Source organism: Panthera onca, chromosome E3 (assembly GCF_046562875.1).
Source record: "Panthera onca isolate mPanOnc1 chromosome E3, mPanOnc1 haplotype 2, whole genome shotgun sequence".
NCBI lineage: Eukaryota > Metazoa > Chordata > Mammalia > Carnivora > Felidae > Panthera > Panthera onca.
The window spans coordinates 7,494,970-7,515,439 of NC_138354.1; the positions used below are offsets into that span (position 1 = coordinate 7,494,970).

Here is a 20,470-nt window from a genome sequence, read left to right on the forward strand (position 1 = left end):
ACCATAAGGAAGAGAAAATACATTTACAGTACTCCAGTGTATTTACTGAAAAAAATCCACACATAAGTGGACCTCCATAGTTCAAACCTGTGCTATTCAAGGGTCAACTGTAAAACTGTCTTTGTTTGCCGATAACATAATTGCCAATACAGAAAACCCAAGAGAATTGACAGAAACTCCACAGCTATTAAGTGTTTATAGCAAGGTTGCAGGATACAGGTTAATATACAAAAGTTAATCACTTTCTTATATACCAACAATGGACACGTGGAATTTGATATTTAAAAACACAATACCATTTTTATTAGCACCGAAAAAATTAAATACTTACATATAAATTCAACAAAATATGTACAAAATCTATACGAGTAAAACTACAAAATTCTGATGAATAAAATCAAAGAACTAAATAAACAGATATTCCACATCTGTGGAAAGGAAGACTCAATATTGTTTAGTGTTCGTTTTTCCCAGCTTAATCTAATAGGATCAATGCAATTCCAAACAAAATCCAAGCAAGCTATTTTGTAGATATCAACAAACTGATTCTACAGTTATGTAGAAAGGCAAAAGACCCAGAATAGCCAACAAAGCTGGAAGACTGACCTTAGGCAACTTCAAGACTTACTATAAAGCTATAGTAATCAGGACTGTGGAATTGGCAAAAGAACAAATAGGTCAATGGGACAGAATAGAGAGCCCAAAAAATAAACCCACATAAAAACAGTCAGCTTGGGCGCCTGGGTGGCTCAGTTGGTTGAGTGACCGACTTCGGCTCAGGTCATGATCTCATGGTCTGTAAGTTTGAGCCCCGTGTCAGGCTCTGTGCTGACAGCTCAGAGCCTGGAGCCTGCTTCAGATTCTGTGTCTTCCTCTCTCTCCGCCCCTCCCCTGCTTGCTCTGTCTCTGTCTCTGTCTCTCTCTCTCTCAAAGAATAAACATTAAAAAATAAAAAAATAAAAATAAATTAAAAAAACAGTCAGCTGGGGCGCCTGGGTGGCTTGGTCGGTTAAGCGTCCGACTTCGGCTCAGGTCATGATCTCACGGTCCGTGGGTTCGAGCCCCGCGTCGGGCTCTGTGCTGACAGCTCAGAGCCTGGAGCCTGTTTCGGATTCTGTGTCTCCCTCTCTCTCTGCCCCTCCCCTGTTCATGCTCTGTCTCTCTCTGTCTTAAAAAATAAATAAAACGTTTAAAAAAAAAAAAAAAAAAAACAGTCAGCTGATCTTTGACAAAAGAGCAAAGGCAATGAGTCTTTTCAACAAATATGGTGGAACAACTAGACATCCACACACAAAAAAGTGAATCTAGATATAAACCTTACACCTTTCACAAAAATTAACTCAAAATGTAGTATAGATCTAAGAGTAAAATGTAAAACTATAAAACTCCTAGAAGATAACATAGAAAATCTAGATGACCTTGGGTATGACAATGACTTTTTTTTTTAACGTTTATTCATTTTTAAGAGAGACAACATGCAAGGGGCAGAAAAAGAGGGAGACAGAGAATCTGAAGCAGGCTCCGTGCTATCAGCACAAAGCTCAACATGGGCTCAAACCCACAAACCGTGAGATTATGACCTGAGCCAAAGTCAGACGCTCAATCGACCAAGCCACCCAGGCACCCTGACAATGACTTTTTATATATAACACTAAAGGCATGATCCATGAAATAAATAATTAATCGGCTGATTGGTAGAAGATACACCTGATAAAGGACTGTTATCTAAAATATACAAAGAACTCCTAAAACTAAAAAAAATAAAATAAACAACCCAATTTAAAAAATGGACCAAACACTTTAATGGACAACTCACCAAAAAAAAATATACAGATGGCTAGTAAGAATATGAAAAGATGCTCCAGATCATATGTCATCAGGGAAACGTAAATTAAAACAACAATGAATACCAGTACACACCTATTAGAATGGCTAAAATCTGGAACACTGACAATACCAAATACTAGCAAGGATGTGGAACAACAGGAAATCTCATTCAATGCTGGTGGGAATGCAAAATGGTATAGCCACTTTGGAAGACAGTTTGGTGTTTTCTTACAAAAGTAAACATATTCTTACCATACAATCCAGTAATCAAGCTCCTTGCTATTTACTCAAAGGAGTTGAAAACTTGTTCTCACAAAAACCTGTAAGCAGCTGTTCATAGCAGCTTTATTCATAATTGTCCAAATTTGGAAGCAACCAAGATATCCTTCAGTAAGTGAATGGATAAATAAATGTGATACATCCAGAAAATGGAAAAATTCAGCAAAAAAAAAAAAAAAAAAAAAAAAATATATATATATATATATATATATATATATATATAATATGTATATGTAAATAGGTATATATATTATGTATATATACACACACAACTAGCTATCAAGCCATGAAATACATGAAGGAAACTTAAATGCATATTTCTCAGAAGCCAGTCTGAAAAGGGTACATACTATATAATTCCAACTATATGATGTTCTGGAGTGGGCAAAACTATGGAGACAATAAAAAGACCAGTGGTTGTCAGGGGCTGCGGGGTGAGGGATGAATAAGTAGAGCACACAGGATTTTTAGAGCAGTGAAAATACTCTGTATGATACTATAATGATGTATATGTATCATTATATATTTGTCCAAACTCAGACTATAACAACACCAGAGTAAACCCTAATGTAAACTATGGACTTTGGTTGATTACAATATGCCAATGTCAGTTCATCAATTGGAAACAAATGCATGACTCTGGTGGATGTTGATAATGGGAAAGGCTATGCATGTATGGAGACAGGGTATGGAAACTCTGTACTTTCCTCTCAATTTTACTGTGAACCTAAACCACTCTTAAAAAAGTCTTTAAATATTTTTTAAAAACCTATATTTCATATGCTTGAAAATACCCAAAGGAAACAAGTGAATGAATATCTTAAGTGTGTACACAGGGGAGAAGAGAGTGTAAACAGAGGCACCCTGCTATTCTCTGAAATTGCTCTAGTAAGAACCAAAAACTACATTAGGAACTGGGATGATAATCAAGAAATAAATTCCTAGAAATGTGAGACATTAGAGAGAATAACTGAGAAAAAAAGAGGGTCTCCTTCCCTGAAGACCCCTAGAAGATAAGACCAGCTAGTCAGGTCCACCCTGAGGCAGGAATAGGATGGTTCCATAGTAAATATAAATCCATGCTAACCAGACGTCCTACAGGAATCTCCTAAAAGGAATCCCCAAGATCACTCTTACTTTTTCCTCTTCTTCCTCCTCCTCTACCTCCTCCAACACGGCCTCTTCCCCTTCTTTCTCCACGCGGGAATCTGGGCTGTTAGCCCCAGTAAGCGTTATGTCTAGAACAGGAATAGGAAAGAAAGGCTAAAGAATTTATCCAATAAATTAGATGATGAGTTAATGGAGCTGATCCCAGAGAAGCAGTCTTCTAACTCTGCCTCTCATGTCCCAGTGGCATTTCTTCCACAAAACATGGCCCTAGGTTATCATGGTTCCCACCTTTTCCAAACACCCACCACTCTTTAACATGTGCCCTCCCTCCCCATCCTCTTTTTCTCTCCATTCTTCTCTTCACCCATCCATTTATCCATCCATCCCTCCCTCCCAGATACTTGAGTCAATGGCATTCATGGAGAGCCTCCTATTAGAATCCAGAACTAGATGGATGATATCTGATATAAAATGAAGTTTCAGTTCTGCCCTCATGAAGGACCATCTCCCTCTCTACATCCTCTCCCCACCTCCCTCACTAATCCTTATCCTCTTACTGATCCTACCTTTTCCTTCCCGACTATTGTCAGATCCATTGTATCGGCTCCGGAAACCAAACAAGTTAACCCGTTCCTGAGGGAACCAAGAAACAAAAGCATCATCCACTATTCTCCCAAGGATGACTTTTCCCCTCTGTCTTCAAGACTTTAGTTATGGGGGTGCCTGGGTGACTCAGTTGGTTAAGCATCTGACTCTTGACTTTGGCAAGATCTCACAGTTTGTGGGCTTGAGCCCCATGTCCGGCTCCGTGCTGACAGCACACAGCACGGAGCCTGCTTAGAATTCTTTCTCTTTTCCTCTATCTCTGCCCCTCTCCTGCTTGAGCTCTCTCTCTCTCAAAATAAATAAATAAACGCTAAAAAAAAAAAGACTTTAGTTACATACTTTATATTCATATTCCATACCATTTTCACTTAAAATTTCATATTCTGTTTATCTAAATTTTTACGAAGATTAACTATAATACATTATAACATTATTTTTATATTATATATTTACATTATGTTATATAATTATATGCTGCAATATATTCTTATAATAATCTCTTTTTCCAGTTTACTTATAATTGTCATTCTCCACTGCACACCCAAAGGCAGAATTTGAGGGTAAACACTGCATAAAAGAGAGGTTAAGACTCATACATCTGAGATCTAAAGTTAAATACGGAGGTAGGATGCCCCCTACTACAAACTGTCTCTATGTAGGATGAGAGAAGATCCAATTTGCCCAAGGGTAGGAAAAAGAATAAATGATTTAAGGAGCTAAAGTAATCTGTTCTGGAAAGAAAAGACTAGTTCTAAGACTAAGACTGGATGATGGGGAAGGACAAGCCACTTTTCTTTAGTAGACAGTATATGGTTTGCTTTGTGTCCCAGGTCCCAAAGAGGAGCAGGTATGTAGTCTGAACACTCTCCCACCTGAATACTGATCTGTTCTGCCTCCTGAGCCATCATCAGGGCCACTCCCAGTTTCTGACTGCAATCCTTGTTCCTGCACTTTTTCTGAAATAGAAGATTAGAGTCAATGATAAATAGTAGAGAAATAATTCCAACAGACTGCTACTCACCAGACATGATCTTTTCTGGCTCCTGATATTGACATGATACTCCTATTCTTAATCTTTTGAGCTTAGAGACATAATCTCCCTTTGTCACCCAACACACTTTTCACCAATTCCTAGCAATATTGTCAACCAACATTTTGGTGGCCTCTCCAAAGTAAATCTCATGGAAATGTGAAAAGGCAAGATTAAAGGAACTCAGGTAATTCCACTTTTGAACTTCTCACATGTTTCTTCAGATCCAGCTGCTTGATTTAATACTCACTGCCTGATTTTCAAAAGCCCCAGAGCTGGTAGGCCTCTTCTCATTTCTTTTTTTTTAAGTTTATTTATTGAGAGAGAGAGAGCACAGAGGAGGGGCAGAAAGAGAGAGAGAGAGAAAATCCCAAACAGGCTCCATGCTCACAGCACAGAGCCCAAATGGGGGCTCAAACCCATGAACCATGAGATCATGACCTGAGACAAAATCAAGAGTCAGATGCTCAACTGACTGAGACACCCAGGTAACCCTCTGCTCATTTTTAAGGCTGACTGAATCCAAAGTGATTACAGGGAGGAAATATTTTTAATTAATATTTTTAGTTTCTCAACCAGGAGTGGTTTTGCCTCCCAGAAGATACTTAGCAATGTCTAGAGACAATGTTTTTGGTTGTCACGACTGAGTCCAAGGGCAGTAGCACCCCTTGGCTAGACACCAGTAAAGACCAGAGATGCTGTTAAACATCCTAAAATATATAGGACAGACTTCCACAACAAAGAATTATCTGTCCCAAAATGTCAATAGTACCAAGGCTGAGAAATCTGAGTTAACCTGTCCTCATTTCTGCCACACCTGCCTTGGCTAAACTGTAGAAAACCACAGTCTTCAGGAAGGCCCCCTGCCTGCAGGCAAGGAAGGAGACTATGAAAAGTCATTATCCTGCTGCAAACCTGATAGAAAGAAGAGTCCCTCATGAATAACCTCACCCTTGCACACTTGGTCAGACATGGGACTTTCTCCCAACACAGCTTCTCCTGGAACAAAATCAGGTTTAATAAAGGGCAGATTTAGTTTTCAAGTTACCTGTACCACAACTGACCACCAAGGGCTGCTTACCACTCCAGCTAGCTCCAGGGACAGCTCCTGGAAGTTCTTCAGCATGTTAACTGGGATCCAAGCACGAGAAACTGTCTCTCCAAAAAATGTCACATGGTACTTAGACTGAAATAGAAAAATGGTTCTCATATGGCCCCTAGTCCTTCTCTTTGCTTTGGCCCTCCAACCCAAAAAGGTGGAGGAAGAACTGAGGATTCACAAGGAAAGAGGTGTTGGGCTTCATCTGATGCCATAAACCTGACCCACCCACCTCAGACTGCTGTTCTTCCATCCTGACATCAAGAATCCCAACCAAAGCATATTTATCACAATCATAAATGTCCTGGTAATGACTAAATATTTAATTAGATACAAGTTTGTATTCTATATGTGGGTACTTGTTTCTGTGTTTGTCACTCTAGCTAAGTGTCAGTTTCTACTCATGTCTTCTGGCTATGTCTATGTTTCTAACTCTGCACATCTATTAGGATGGATTTGTTCATTATTTTGGCCCCAGCACCTACATACCCTAAGCCAGGAAAACTCACCGGCAGGGAATCAAGATGAGAAGCAAAAAGAAAATATTCCCCCAGGTCAGGATCAGATTCTACCATGCCTGGCCACCTGGAGAAGACAGATGGGTATAGGGAACAGAAGAGGAAGGGTTTACATGGTTTAGAGTAACAGAACACAAATTCACCAATACACATGTACATAAAAGAGCAATATGTTTTGCAAACAAAGGATCTTAAAAATAGACCTCCACCCTTGGTGATCTCCCCCAGTGGTCACTACCAAATGACTAAAGTGACTTCTATCAGTATACAAAGAAGCTCAGAATCTTCCAAGTAAGAGTATATATATTTTTTTTCCAGTAGGCTCCATGCTTAGCATGGACCCCAATGTGGGGTATGAACTCAAGACCCTGAGATCAAGAGTCAAATGCTTGACCAACTGAGCCACCCAGGCGCCCTCTAGTAAGAGTATCTTAACCTAGGCTTTCCATCAACCCTGAGAAAAATTCTTCTGACTAGGACATCCCCAAAGAAGAAACTATCCCACCCTTCTTTGTCCTCTCTACTTTATATATCTCTCATATCTCAATGTTTTAAAAATTCCATAAAGCCACCTTCCTTTTTCTTGCCCACCCAGAGTAGAATTGTCAGATGCTTTTTTCCAGGGAGATACCACCTCCACTGTGAAACCTTTAGAAAACACGTTCTTTCAAAGCCTCCCAGATTGGTACTTTATCTTTTCCCTCATCCCATGTTCTTTCTAAGGCAGGTACCATTTCCATTATAAATGCTTTCTATTTCTTTCCCTCTTTGCTTGAATCTACCACTCCCAAGTTCATGAAGGATGCTCTATGCCATGGTGCCCTACCAAGGATAACCATATTGCTTGGCCCAGATGATAGATCCTGGAATGTAGGAGGCATAGGCCACATCACTCTCATGCCCTATCCAGGACTCCTCAGGGATGTCACAGCGATTATACTTCAAGTCTGCCAAAAAAGAGAAGGAATGAAGGGAAGGAAAGAACCTCATCAGGTAAAAATCTAGACGAGGGCAGGAGAGAGGACAAGAGTATGCACCAGGTGGGACCAAAAGGGCACTGGGAGACAGGTATGGACAAAGAACAAAGACCCATGGAGGAAATGCAGCTACAGCTAGAATAAGAGTGCTGCCTCCATGTATGTTACAGAAAGAGATTCCAAACTTCTGCCTGACCCACGTTATTTGACCCTGCTTCCATCTACATAACATCATGACAGCAATTTCTCTGAGACTCTGTTACCTCATCCTTAAAATAACTGGGCTGGGTTAGATCATCATACTCTTCCAAGTGGTTTCAAACATTTTAGAATTCTAAACCACTGGCTGTCTCTCTCACCCACTTTTCCCCATGGATCCCATATCCCTTCTTATCCACCAACCCAACACCAATAACCTAATCAGGACCAGCAGGGTCAGACTAATGCTGAAGAAGATGGAATCCACTTAGAATGTACGTTTAGATTCCAGGCCCTTCCCACAATATAACTCTTCAGGGTGTCTTCTTCTAGCCCATTATGCCAGATTCATCTTGATATGACAAGGAAGATCCCTTCCTCTCTCTCAAACACTACAAGGACCCCTGGGATTATAACTACATCTATGACATATTTAATCTAAGGGATACATACAGAGAAAGAAAGGAAAGAACAATAAAAACAAACAAACAAAAAACTCTCCAGTCCATTCTACCTGTATTCTGATCACAGGACCAATTATCTGGAAGCACTGAGGGGTCAATGTTCCCACAAAGCCGCCTCCACTTCTCACAGTTTGGGGAGGAACACTGGACCCAGACGAGACACTGACCTGCAACAGAAAAAAAAAAAAAGTGAGACAAAAATATGCTCTTCCTTCTTCAGTCCAACTAAAATCAATATACCTTCAGTAAAATCATAGAGCCTTAGGGGTCAAATAGTCTAATCCTAGATTTATAAGTGGGAAAATTAAGCTCAGAGAAGATAATTGACTTGCTGAAGATCAATCTAACTCAGTGGCAGAGCTGAACTTGGATCCCAGGTCTCACATCTCAATCTTTCTCCTATACCATACTATCATCTCTCCTTCCCCCCAGGGGAAAAAGCAAGTGTTTTCCATATTGACAGTTCTTTTTTTTAATGTTTGTTTGTTTGCTTGTTTGTTTGTTTGTTTATTGAGAGAGAGTGAGCAGGGGAGGGGCAGAGAGAGAGACAGAGAATTCTAAGCAGACTCTGTGCTGCCAGCATAGAGTCCGATGCAAGGCTCAAACCCACAAACCATGAGATCATGACCTGAGCCGAAACCAAGAATTGGATACTTAACTGATGCGCCACCCTGGCACCCCAATGTATTAACAGTTCTTGAAAAGGTTGGCTGGCATCTTTCTGGCTCGTGCCTCGTTCTCCACTGGCCTGTCACTACTGGAAAGTTCTTTTGAAGGGCTAACCAGCATCTTTCGTGTACAACATCCAGAGTTCCTATCTGAATCTCAACTGATTTACCTGTCACCAAATCACTGCAGTGATTGGTAGCAGTCTTTGGAACCAACAGTCCTGAGATTACCCTCCTCCAAAAGACAGAGATAAGTCTATCAACTCAATCAACTATTGACTTCAGGCCTTGATCAAAGGCCAAGCATTCCTTTTATCTATTACCTTCCAAACCAATATCCCCACCAACATCTTCTAAGTTGACCCAATTTTCCTCACAGCCTCCCCTCTCTCCATCCCAAACCTTTCCACTATGTTCTTTGGAATTCTAGACAAGAGCAACAAAAAGTCCACATATCTTCAACTTTTCTGAACATCCACCTGCTTTTTGAAACCTGGTGATGCACCAATGACACTGCCCCTGCCCAACTCCACCCCACCCACAGCTCTCTAAGTGGAGTCTGTTCCCTCTCACACACCCCAGGCCAGAGAGTGGGGTCAACATCATCCTTACTCCTCATCACCACTTCCAGACCTTTACTATCCTTCCCATAAAAACCCTCCCTCCCTTGAGATCTATGCCATGGGACTATGCCACCCTCTCATCTCCCTTGGAAAGATGCTGGCATCTGGTTCAGCCTTCTCCTCCTCCTTCCACCTCCTGCCCTCATTCCAGACAGCCACTGTTTTCACAGGAGTAACTCAAAAAGCACCCCATTCTCTGAGTTCCTTGACCTTTTCCTCTATGCCACCTCAGTAACGCACTCCACTTCAGTGGTGCACTCCCCCTCCTGCATGCCCCATCCACTCATCCTTAGGAACCATACACTCCCCTGAAGCACTGATCCAAACATTCCTCTCTGATGAAAATGCATGGTCTCCCATCTCACTTGCTCAAAGACCCTTATAGCAACTTTCACTTTACCCAGGTCACCAATCTACTGGCCTCTAACTTCCTGCCAGTCTAGTGGCAACCTCCTTTCTTCACTCTGTTCTTACTCAGGTTTGACTCCTTAGATTCTAGTGCAGACATCTTCAACTCTCTTGCCCTCCACTTTTCCTCCCACTCAGCTGGGCAAACACAACCCAGAATGAACACATGCTACCTTTTCTGTGCCTACATTCATAGAAACTGAGCATTGCTAAAGAAGCAGAGCATAACCATGCACATATGTATACACCCTAGGATCATAATTAACAACACCAACCAACATGTTTCTCCACGTAAGTTCACTCTCCCGCTGTCAAGTTTTACCTTAAATGCCTGAACATAAGGGATGCCCTCCATTCCACTGAAATCATCCTTCAGAGAAGCAGCTGACTTACATTTGGGTCCTTTCAAAGTATCTCATATTTAAGGTTTTGAATTACTTTATTTTGAAGAAAAAAGTACTGGTTGAGAGTGATACATTAGTCTGAAAAGACAGCTGTCCATCCCGGGATGCATACATGCGTGCAGCACCACAGCTGCCACTGGGGGCCACGGAGACCCGCACCTCCCAGGCTGCTCATAGGCGAGGCCTGCAGCAACCGGCAGCCAACTGTGTCACTCCAGGCCTGCCTTCTTCCACGCTGCTGCCCCAACCCGAGATGGCAAGAACATCCAGCCCAAACAGATCTGTACCTTCTGCCTCAGCAACCAGAGAAAGTTGATCAAGGACCAAGACAGAAATACTATGATTCAGAGTTGGAAGCTAATGCGCTGGGCTACCCAAGAGAGCCCCCATGGGACCTGACTCATGCACAGGCCTCCTGTGAGGGCGGCCACCAAGCCACCCACCAGCCCTGCCTCTGGACCAATGGACAGACAAGTGGCAGCAGGACTCTGCACTGGCCAAACTGGCCCAGGTCCACTGGAAGATTCTGTACTGGCTTCCTACCTGGTTTTCTTCTGGTCACTACATGCTGGCATCTTGTATCTTTGATATGATAAATATAAGTCTGGAAACTTTGTATACTTAAAAGCAAAACAACCCTGTCCAAAAAACAAAACAAAACAAAACAAAACAAAAAACAGCTCCCAGTAACTGTTTTTGATGTTTATAGAGGTGCTCTACCAAGACTAGAAAAAAAGAGTGGGAAAAGGGGCCAGAGACCATAAAAGTAAACACAGATCAATAAAATAAATGGTTGGTTGTGAAAAGAATGAATATTCTTGAGAAAATGAATAGGAAAAACGAATCCTAATGATGTAGAACTAAGGATTTGTGGCTTGAGATAAAATTTCCAATAAAAGAACACACAATTCTTTAAAGTTTCCTTTCATGGGCTCCTGGGTGGCTCAGTCGGTTAAGCGTCAGACTCTTGATTTCTGCTCAGGTCATGATCTCATGGTTCATGACATTGAGCCCCACCTCCTGCTCTGCACTAATCGGAGTCTGCTTGGGATTCTCTCTCTCCCTGTCTCTCTGCCTCTCCTCTGCACTCCTGCACGTACACACACTCTCTCTCTCCCAAAATAAATAAAGAAATAAACATAAATAAAATAAAGTTTCCCCTCAAACAACTTAGAAGAGAGGATGATGTGCTCCAGAAAACTGCTTGAGGCTCATGACACAGTTCTATGATAATGAAAACTGATGTCACAGACAAACTACGAGTATTTCAGTTGACACCAGTTTCCTTGGGTTCTATGATCTCCCCCTTCTTCATTTCCCCACTCCCCCCATCTTTCTGGCAGCTCCCTCCTCATTCTCCATTCCGTCTCTAAACCCTGGGGTTCCAAAGCCCAGTCACGGCCTTAGTTCCCCATGCTACACTTTTCCTGAAGCAAACTCACCCACTCCTATAGGTTTGAAACCCATCTTCATGTCTGACCACATACAGATGAATGATACATCTAGCTTTTGTTCTGAGTTCCAGATTCCTACAGCCACTTTACTCTTTGAAATCACCATTTGGATGTGTCACAAAGAGCTCAAACCTAATGGGCCCAAACCCAAGTGCTTGATCTTATCTCACAAATTTGTTCTTTCTCTACTTTTCCTCACCCCTCTCAAGTAACTGCTCAAGCCAGAAACTGATCATCTTAACATATTCTTGCCTCTCTCTCACCTCCCCCCATATCTAATTCATTACCAAGTTCTGACAAGTTTACATACAACACATATCTTAAAACCATCCTCTTCTGTTTCCACTTTCAACATCCTCATCTAAGCCACCAAAGTATCTAATCCTAGGACTCACTTGTCTTCTCTTGTCACTACATACTTCATTTTTCAATTAATCACAAAGGGAGTCTTTTAGAACATTAATTTGATGATGTCAGCCCCACTCGGAGCACCTGGGTGGTTTAGTTGGTTAAGTGTCCACCTTCGGCTCAGGCCATGGTCTGTGAGTTTGACCCCCGCACCAGGCTTGCTGCTGTCAGCACAGTGCCTGCTTTGTATCCTCTGTCCCCTCTCTCCCTGCCCCTCCCCTACTCACTCTCTTTCTCTAAAAAATGAATAAACATTAAAAAAAAAAAAAAAAAAAAACCTCATCAGTGGCTCCCAATGCACTTAAAATTCTTACTTTGTACATTAATCCAGAGCCACTTTCTTGCCTTACTTCCCCTTGGTCTCTGAACTCCAATCATACTGGCTTCCTTTCAAAACCTGGAATATGCCAAACTGCACCTTCCCTAAATTCTTTCTCCGCATCCTACTCCTCCTTCAGATTTCAGCTTAAATGTCATTTCCTTACAAGTGTGTTCCCTGACTGGCCCAATCTTGATTAGGTCTCTGTTATTTCCTGCCATGACATTCCATTCTTTTCCTTCACTTCCCCCAAACTGATTGTATTTATCAGATACCGCCCCTTCTATTTCCTACTGTGGGAGGACTCATCTCTCCCTGACAACTGTAAGAAACAGGAAGAGTGGTTCATTTATAGCAAGAGGCTTACACATTCACGACAATCACATTCGACTCAACAAGCACTGCCAAAGGAGTGGACTTTCCATCTCCCAGTGAAAAATCCAATCCTTGCCCTCATACCAAGAGGTTCAAGAGATGGAATGGCATCACCCAGGCCGCCCAATTCCCAAATTAGACGTACATCTCTGGCTCCTTATGTTACCATGTTATTATAACACACAAAGTAGTTTATTGCCTTGGACTATCTTGTGTGATGTCTACATAGTCTTCCTAGAGTTTTCTTTCAAGTATGCACAAGCCTGTTTTTGGTGCAAGCCTGTTTCCCCCCAGATTGTTAAGTGTATTTATTTTCAAAATTTTAAACTTACTAACATATTGTCTAATATATTTTATTTCTCATTTTAAAATTTCCCAATACTGGGGCAGCTGGGTGACTCAGTCAATTAAGCATCCAATTCTTGGTTTTGGCTCAGGTCATGATCTCACTGTGAATTCGAGCTCTGTGCTGGTAGTACAGAGATTCTCTGCTTGGGACTCTCTCTCCCCCCCCTCTCTCTCTCGAAATAAATAAAATTTAAAAGAAAAACACTTTAAAATTTCCCCATATTACCATGGTTATTTTCTATATTTGTTTATCACCTGAAACACTAAAATGGTAAATTCTATGAAAGGAAGGATTATCTATTTTTTTCACCACTATATTTCCAGTACCTAGCACAATGCCTGGAATAGAACATAAGGCATTAATAACTATTGTTAAAAGAATAAATAAATCTATATCCATGTTTATCTGCCCTCCATCCAATGTCAAAGGCTAAGGTGTCCTTTCTGAGTAAGAATAAACCCTCTGGCTCTCTTCTCATTCCCTTTACTCTCTCCTCCTTTATAAATAATTTTCCCTCAACTTATTCATATGCTCATGACACACAGGCCAAGTCCCTTTTTTTTTTTTTTTTTAAAAGAAAGCTTAAAGGGGTACCTGGGTAGCTCAGTCGGTTAAGTGGTTAAGCATCTGACTTTGGCTCAGGCCATGATCTCACGGTTCATGACTTTGAGCCCCGCATCAGATTCTCTGCTGTCAGCGCAGAGCCCGCTTCGGATCCTCTGTCCCCCTTTCTCTCTGCCCCTCCCTCACTCAATCTCTCTCAAAAATAAATAAACATTAAAATATAAAATAAATTAGGGGCGCCTGGGTGGCTCAGTTGGTTAAGCATTTGACTTCAGTTCAGGTCACAATCTTGCCGTTTGTAAGTTCAAGCCCTGCATCAGGCTCTGTGCTGACACTTCAGAGATTGGAGCCTGCTTCAAATTCTGTGTCCCGTCTTTCTGACTTTTCATGACTTCCTAACTGTAATATCGTTGAGCATTTTCAAATTTTTATCCTCTTTGATGTCTCTGTAGCAGCACAAGGCTAAACACTCCCTCTTTCTTGACATTCTCTCCTCCCCTGGCATCTGTGATGCCATACTCTCCTAGATTCTACCTTTCTGAGTTTTCTCTTAGTTCTTAGTTTTCTTCCTGTGAAGCTCTTCCTCTGCTTAACCCTAAACATTATGTTTCCCCTAAACATTATGGGTTTTCTATTCATTGCTCTTCTCTTTGCACTCCACACCCTCCTCTTAGAAAATTTCATCCATTCTTACTGATGCAGATGATTCCCAAACCTGTATTTCCAGCCCAGACCTCTTTCTTAGATGCAAAAGCTCATCACAGACCCTCTAACTTGTCCAAAGCTAATTCACTGTCTGAAAATGTGCCCTTTCGTCTATATTCTCCATTTCAAATAATGGTTCTTTCAAGCACTTAGGTCAGAAAACAGGATCATCCTCAGATCCCACTGGTAACCATATCATACTGATCTTTCCTCCTAAAGATCTCAAATGTGTCTCTTCCTCTTCACTGTTACTGCCTATCTTCCTTGTTTAGATCACTATTTCTGTGGGTCTAGTCATGCTCCCACTAATCCATCTCCCATGCCAGTGGCACAGTGAGCTTTCTAAAATACAAATCTTACCAACTTTCCCCTAAAGAGGTCAATGGTTCCTCTTTACCTTTAAAATAAAATTCAAATTCCTTAGCCTGGCATGTAAGGCCTTTTATGATCTGGCCCTTGCATGCCTATAACCTTATCTCCCCCTACAACATTCTATCCCCCCCAAGGTACCTAAAAGCTACAATCATTAGCTCTCCTCCATAACTCTGCCAATAAATATCACTCTGACCTTCATCCCCACCTCAGTTCACCCTACTAAATGATACTTTCAACACATGGCTCAAGTAGTATCTTTTCTTGTTGCTTCTCTATATACTAACTAATTTGGATGTAAATTTTAAAAAATAAAAAATAAAGTTAAATCAAAAAAGAAAAAAGTAGTATCCTTTCTTGGAAACTTTTTCAAGTCTACTCCCACCTTGTAGCTTTCTTTTTTGCCTTCCTCACAAGCCTATTTCCCTTCCAACAGGCATATATTAATTTATTCTACATTTACTCAGCACATCCTAAAATGCCTGGTACACAGTAGGCATCCAACAACTATGGATTATATGACTAAATAACTGAATAAATGAAAGCCTTCTCTTCCACAGCAGCGTATCTCTTACAAGTAGCTGTGAGAGATAAATTATTGTGTTTGCAGAATTTCCTCTAGCTACCTAACCCTTGCCTCTGTCCTCCATCTCCAATTTTCAAACCCAGGTAGGTTTTCCAAATCATGCTGAACTCACCAAAACCACTGACTTCTCCTTTTTGTTGGTTTCTGATCTGAGAATGATTTTGAACTGTTTTTTTCAGTTGAGCTTTCTGTCTGGGCTCACGTCCACTTTGGGCTTTCTCCATTTTCTCATCTTCTGGGAAGATAAAACAAAACATTCTATAGATAGTGAGGGCCAGTGAAAGGAGGAAGAAGGATCATAATCTAATAGTTTCAAGACCTGGGTCGAAAATTTTCAGCCTGCCCACTGTCCCATTCCCTAATTTTGTGGAATAAGTACTGGAGCCAGATGTCAAAGTATATCTGACTATACTTACGGGCTCCTTTCTTTCCTTTGCTTAAGGAGAATCTATTGAATTTCTTCTCAGAAGGTGGAGGATCTGGCTGGCCTGGCTTAGGTGTCTCTATCACAGAGGTTACTCCAGCTTCCTTAGTGGCTGAAATCTCTAGAATATGAGGTACCATTACCTTCTCTCTGAAAATAAGATTTTCTTTTTAATGAAAAGGCAAAAAGGAGCCATTTGTCATACCTTTGTTTGAAAAAACCCAAGGATAAAAGTCAGGAGTACAGAAAAATCCTAGGCTCTCCACAGCCTCCAGAGGCCATCTTATCCCTCTATTTGCCTACTCTTCCCAGTTCAAACAGGTATCTGTCCTGAGCTGAGAGAAATCCATAGAGATATGAAAATGACTAGATAGACTTGGATCACCTGGGTGGCTGTCAGTTAAGTGTCTTACTTCACCTCAGGTCATGATCTCATGGCTTGTGGGATTGGGCCCCGCATCCAGCTCTGTGCTGACAGTTCAGAGCCTGGAGCCTGCTTCGGATTCTGTGTCTCCCTCTCCCTCTGCCCCTCCCCTGCTCACGCTCTCTCTTTCTCTCTCAAAAATAAAATAAAATATAAAGAAAATGACTAGATAGATAACCATTTACCAATGCTAAGTCTACCCTGTGATCAACTTGCCTCACTGGGATAAACTTACCCATCAGCATTATCATTATCAGTAGAAGAAGCAATTCCTGGTTCCTTGTCTAATTGGGCACGTCTTATGGGCTGGGCACAGGAAGTCTCTGAAAAATCAAGGCTAGATCCCATCTCTCCCAAAACAAAATACTATAAGCAGAGAAACAATTAAAGAAAATAATGACTCCATTATTTCTAAACTGCAACCTTCCGTTAAAATGATGCCTAGAAGAGTCCATCTTTGGAGTTTTGTCCGATCATAGACCTTTAAGCCTTAAAATTCTCAGGAAAAACTACAAATCTGTATCTTTTGGCAAGTCTTTCCAGATTGATCCGCCTTGCTCCAGGATAGCCAAGTAATGTCAATTTTATTTTGTGTACATAAAAGAAATCTTATGTAATGTGTTTTAGACCATTTGTTCCTCAAACTTTCTCTTGGAATAGAAGTACACCTAAGAATAGCTGAAAACATCAGACTATTCTCCTTAGCCTCAGGACATATGGCAAAATCCTCAGGGTGTACACTGTAGAGTTCTTTATTCCAAAAATCAAATCCCTGAGCATATGTTAAAAAAGTATTGGAAACAAATACACAAGGGTAGATGGAAACTAAGTTCTTCAAATCTAGTAAATACAATTTATCTTTTCTAAGTATATTGTAAACATGTGAAAGTGAATTTAAGTTACACTTAAAAAAACTATCTGAGACTGTATTTATATTCTGAAGTCAACGTAATCTATTTCAACTTAATCTATTTTTCTAGAAGTCTGTACCCCATAAGGTAGTTTAGCTATAGTCCTGTTGATAGATGAAATATTTAAAAATATTTCAAAGAGGGGCGCCTGGGTGGCTCAGTCGGTTAAGCGTCTGACTTCAGCTCAGGTCATGATCTCACAGTCCATGAGTTCAAGCCCCGCGTCGGGCTCTGTGCTGACAGCTCAGAGCCTGCAGCCTGCTTCGGATTCTGTGTCTCCCTCTCTTTCTGCCCCTCCCCTGCTCATGCTCTGTCTCTCTCACTCTCCAAAATGAATAAATGTTAAAAAAAAAATTAAAAAATATATATATTTCAAAGACATCTAATATTTCCTTACTTATAGGAAACTGGAGGGAAGGAGAAAAGCTGTCAATTTACTCTACCCCTTCAGATAACAGTTTGTCTAACTGAAACTCTTTTTCTCTCACTATAAGCCATACCCAAACACTCCTGGAGGGACTTCCGTAGCACAATCTGGACAATCTCCTCAAATTCTGCATTGGTGAGACTTAATTTTTCCTGCAGAGATAAGGGCAGAGAAGGAAAACCATTCATCTTTTCCCAGGTCTCCTCTCTGACCAGCCTTTAGATCAGCCAGTAAGTTCACAAGGCTGAGAGCATGAAGGTATTGTCCCTAAGGATTCTATAAACTCTGTCTCAGATTTCCTGGGAATAAAGGAATCAAAGAAAAGGAAAATTTTATAAAGCCTCTGACCACATTTACTTTCACCTCCATTCCACCTCAATCCCTACCCACCTATTATTTCCAGCTAAAGGCTTTCTTCAAAATATTTTTCACCTCTTTAAGAAAATAGAACCCCCAAGAAAGGAATAAAAAAACTTAAAGTACAGGGTAAAGTTCCCCTACATGAAAAGACTGTCTAGACTGGATGTCTAGAAGAAACTGTCCCACTAGAACCCATCAATGAGACTGATACCTTTTCTTTCTTCTCTGCTTGCTTGTCTTGAGCCTTTCCTTTTTTCTCCTTGCCACTGCTTGGACCATTTTCTGTGGTTGCTTTCTCCTCCTTCTTCTCTAACCTGTCCTTTGAGGAACTGATCCCCAGGGTCTCCTCCTTGAGTGAGTTAGGGCTATAGCACATCAGGCTATGCATTTTTTGTACAGGTGGGGCAAAGGTTTTCTTTGACCCCTTCCCATGTTCTGAAAGAAATTTGATCATCAAATGGATTTATGAAACATAGAGTCTAGCACAGAAAGTGTCTGCACTGCCCATTGACTGGTCATATCAGAATTACCTGGAGAGAGCTTTTAACAAAATCAGATTACTAGGCCTCTCCTTTCCCACCCCACCCCACCCCTTAAATTCTAAATAAACAGTTGGGAGTGAGGCTGAGGAATCTGTCATTTTGCAAGGCCACCTAGATTATTCAGCCAAGTTTACGAACTACTGAGTAATTAAAAGGTGACAAATATAAACATACAGAAAGCTGAATTATTCAAATGTGAAATTTTAAAAATTTGTTCATTTAACTTTAAAGAAAATTTTACAGAAAATCAGGAAGTTGAAAGAAAAAAAAAAAACTAGTGCAATGAAAATTACACTGATCCTCCCAGGTATAAACAGTATCTCTTTCTTCTGAGCTTCCATAACATTTAATACTTCTCTGCTGGCATTTATCACATTCGAATTTGTATTATAGATATTTAAATGTCTTTTGTCTCCCTATGAGTTCATATATTTCTTGAGCTAGACTGCTTCTAAGTTGTATATATTTCACTCAAAGTTTCTAGAAAAGTAGTAACTTTAGCAAAGTGTATACCAAATATATATAGACTGAGCTTCCCTTTGGTGGGAAGTGTATCTACATTACCAGGGACTGAGAAAGAAGGAAAAAATGAGGGAAATGTACAAAAAAATGAATCTCCCTCATCCTTGACTCACCTTCTTTACTCTGCAACGTTGCCATCATTTAGCTCAGAAGCTACACTTTCTTTGTGCCTCTGTTAGAAAAAAGAAATTAACTGCTGTGACTTTGATTGAACTTGATTTTAAACTTTCTTCTCTCTCTGTCTTGTTGGGCTTAGGATCTTTACCTGGGACTGCTGTACTACATTTTCTGCCCTCTTGTACTTTTACCTCCTCAGCAGTGCCAATCACATGCCAGGGGATAATGAGAGTTACTGTTTTAAAGATTAGCAACTTTCCTTCATGTTTTAAGTGCCTAGAGTCATGTCCAACGTAAGGCAGGCACTTGTCAGTAGTGGTAGTGATATGTTAAAAAAAATTCACTGAGTAAATGTTGAAGATCTTATTGGCTTCATTCAGTGATTCATGAATTGGTAAGCATTTGATCTAACAGATAGAAAGAACTCTGAGGAGCTGTACAAAATGAAAGACTTTTAGGGGTGCCTGGGTGGCTCAGTCAGTTAAGCATCCGACTTTGGCTCAGGTCATGATCTCGTGGTTCGTGGGTTAGAGCCCCATACTGGGCCCTGTGCTCACAGCTTAGAGCCTGGAGCCTGCTTCAGATTCTGTGTCTCCCTCTCTCTCTGCCCTTCCCCCGCTCATGCTCTGTCTCAAAAATAAACATTAAAAAAAATTTTTTTTTAATGAAAGAGTTTTTACAGGCAGAAGGGAGCTGGAACAAGGAAGTTACACTAGGCAAACAAGCAAATTACCTATTGCAAGTTTACTTTCCTATAGGAGATGATAGGGGTCTATTAGGCAGATTACCTAAATAGTGCTGATCAAGTGATTCCTGATTGACTATAAACCAAAATTCTATTTCTGGGAGAGCCAAAACTGTTTAGTCTTGGTTTGGTGACATGGGCTTAACATAACCAACTGAGTTTTGGGCCTGTTTTTAATAGATGGAAGTATAAAAAGTAGTAGTAGTAGTAGTAGCAGCAGCAGCAGCAGCAGCAGTATGAACAGTCCTGAGAGTTAAAAAGTGAGAGTGTTCTTCAAAAGGATAAACTCATCTCACAAGGTTTTCCTAAATACTTAAAACACAAATAATCTGGCAATTCTCTGACCTAATTCAGAGGTCCCTATGCATAAAGAACCCCCTTTTTAACCCCTTTTTTAACATCACTATAATCTTTACTTAGATCTTCTAGTGCAATAAATTTTCCAATGTGCTAGATTCTAGCAATCCCTATTCAAGGCTCAGAAATATTTGGTAACCAGCAGCCATCCCCAGAGAAGCTAGTCACAGGCATCTAATACTTTCCACTCTATATCTTGAAACTATCTATCTACTTGCAGATGTTCTATGCTACATCAGTATGCTTCATTATCACCATCAAAATCGTGACTAATAATAATAGGTGACACTTACTGAGC

General features: G+C 40.7%; 1 protein-coding gene across 7 annotated transcripts in view; it reads right to left on the reverse strand.

The window, feature by feature from the left end:
• The window catches only part of ZCWPW1 (zinc finger CW-type and PWWP domain containing 1), a 32,642-nt gene that overhangs the window by 6,182 nt on the left and 5,990 nt on the right, over positions 1–20,470 (reverse strand). For 3 of the 7 annotated variants that reach the window (XM_078440306.2, XM_078440308.2, XM_078440307.2), the window contains 14 exons: positions 19,067–19,125; positions 18,101–18,324; positions 17,603–17,681; positions 16,427–16,514; positions 15,760–15,917; positions 15,456–15,578; positions 8,159–8,275; positions 7,296–7,416; positions 6,461–6,536; positions 5,934–6,038; positions 5,768–5,851; positions 4,695–4,778; positions 3,783–3,849; positions 3,244–3,344 (listed from right to left, as the gene is read on the reverse strand). In XM_078440306.2, coding sequence (XP_078296432.2) covers positions 3,244–3,344; positions 3,783–3,849; positions 4,695–4,778; positions 5,768–5,851; positions 5,934–6,038; positions 6,461–6,536; positions 7,296–7,416; positions 8,159–8,275; positions 15,456–15,578; positions 15,760–15,917; positions 16,427–16,514; positions 17,603–17,681; positions 18,101–18,324; positions 19,067–19,094 — 1,455 coding nt within the window. In that variant the 5' untranslated portion in view covers positions 19,095–19,125. The remainder of the gene's footprint in view (positions 1–3,243; positions 3,345–3,782; positions 3,850–4,694; positions 4,779–5,767; positions 5,852–5,933; positions 6,039–6,460; positions 6,537–7,295; positions 7,417–8,158; positions 8,276–15,455; positions 15,579–15,759; positions 15,918–16,426; positions 16,515–17,602; positions 17,682–18,100; positions 18,325–19,066; positions 19,126–20,470) is intronic. The other 4 variants (XM_078440309.2, XM_078440312.2, XM_078440311.2 and 1 more) reach the window with 4 other exon arrangements.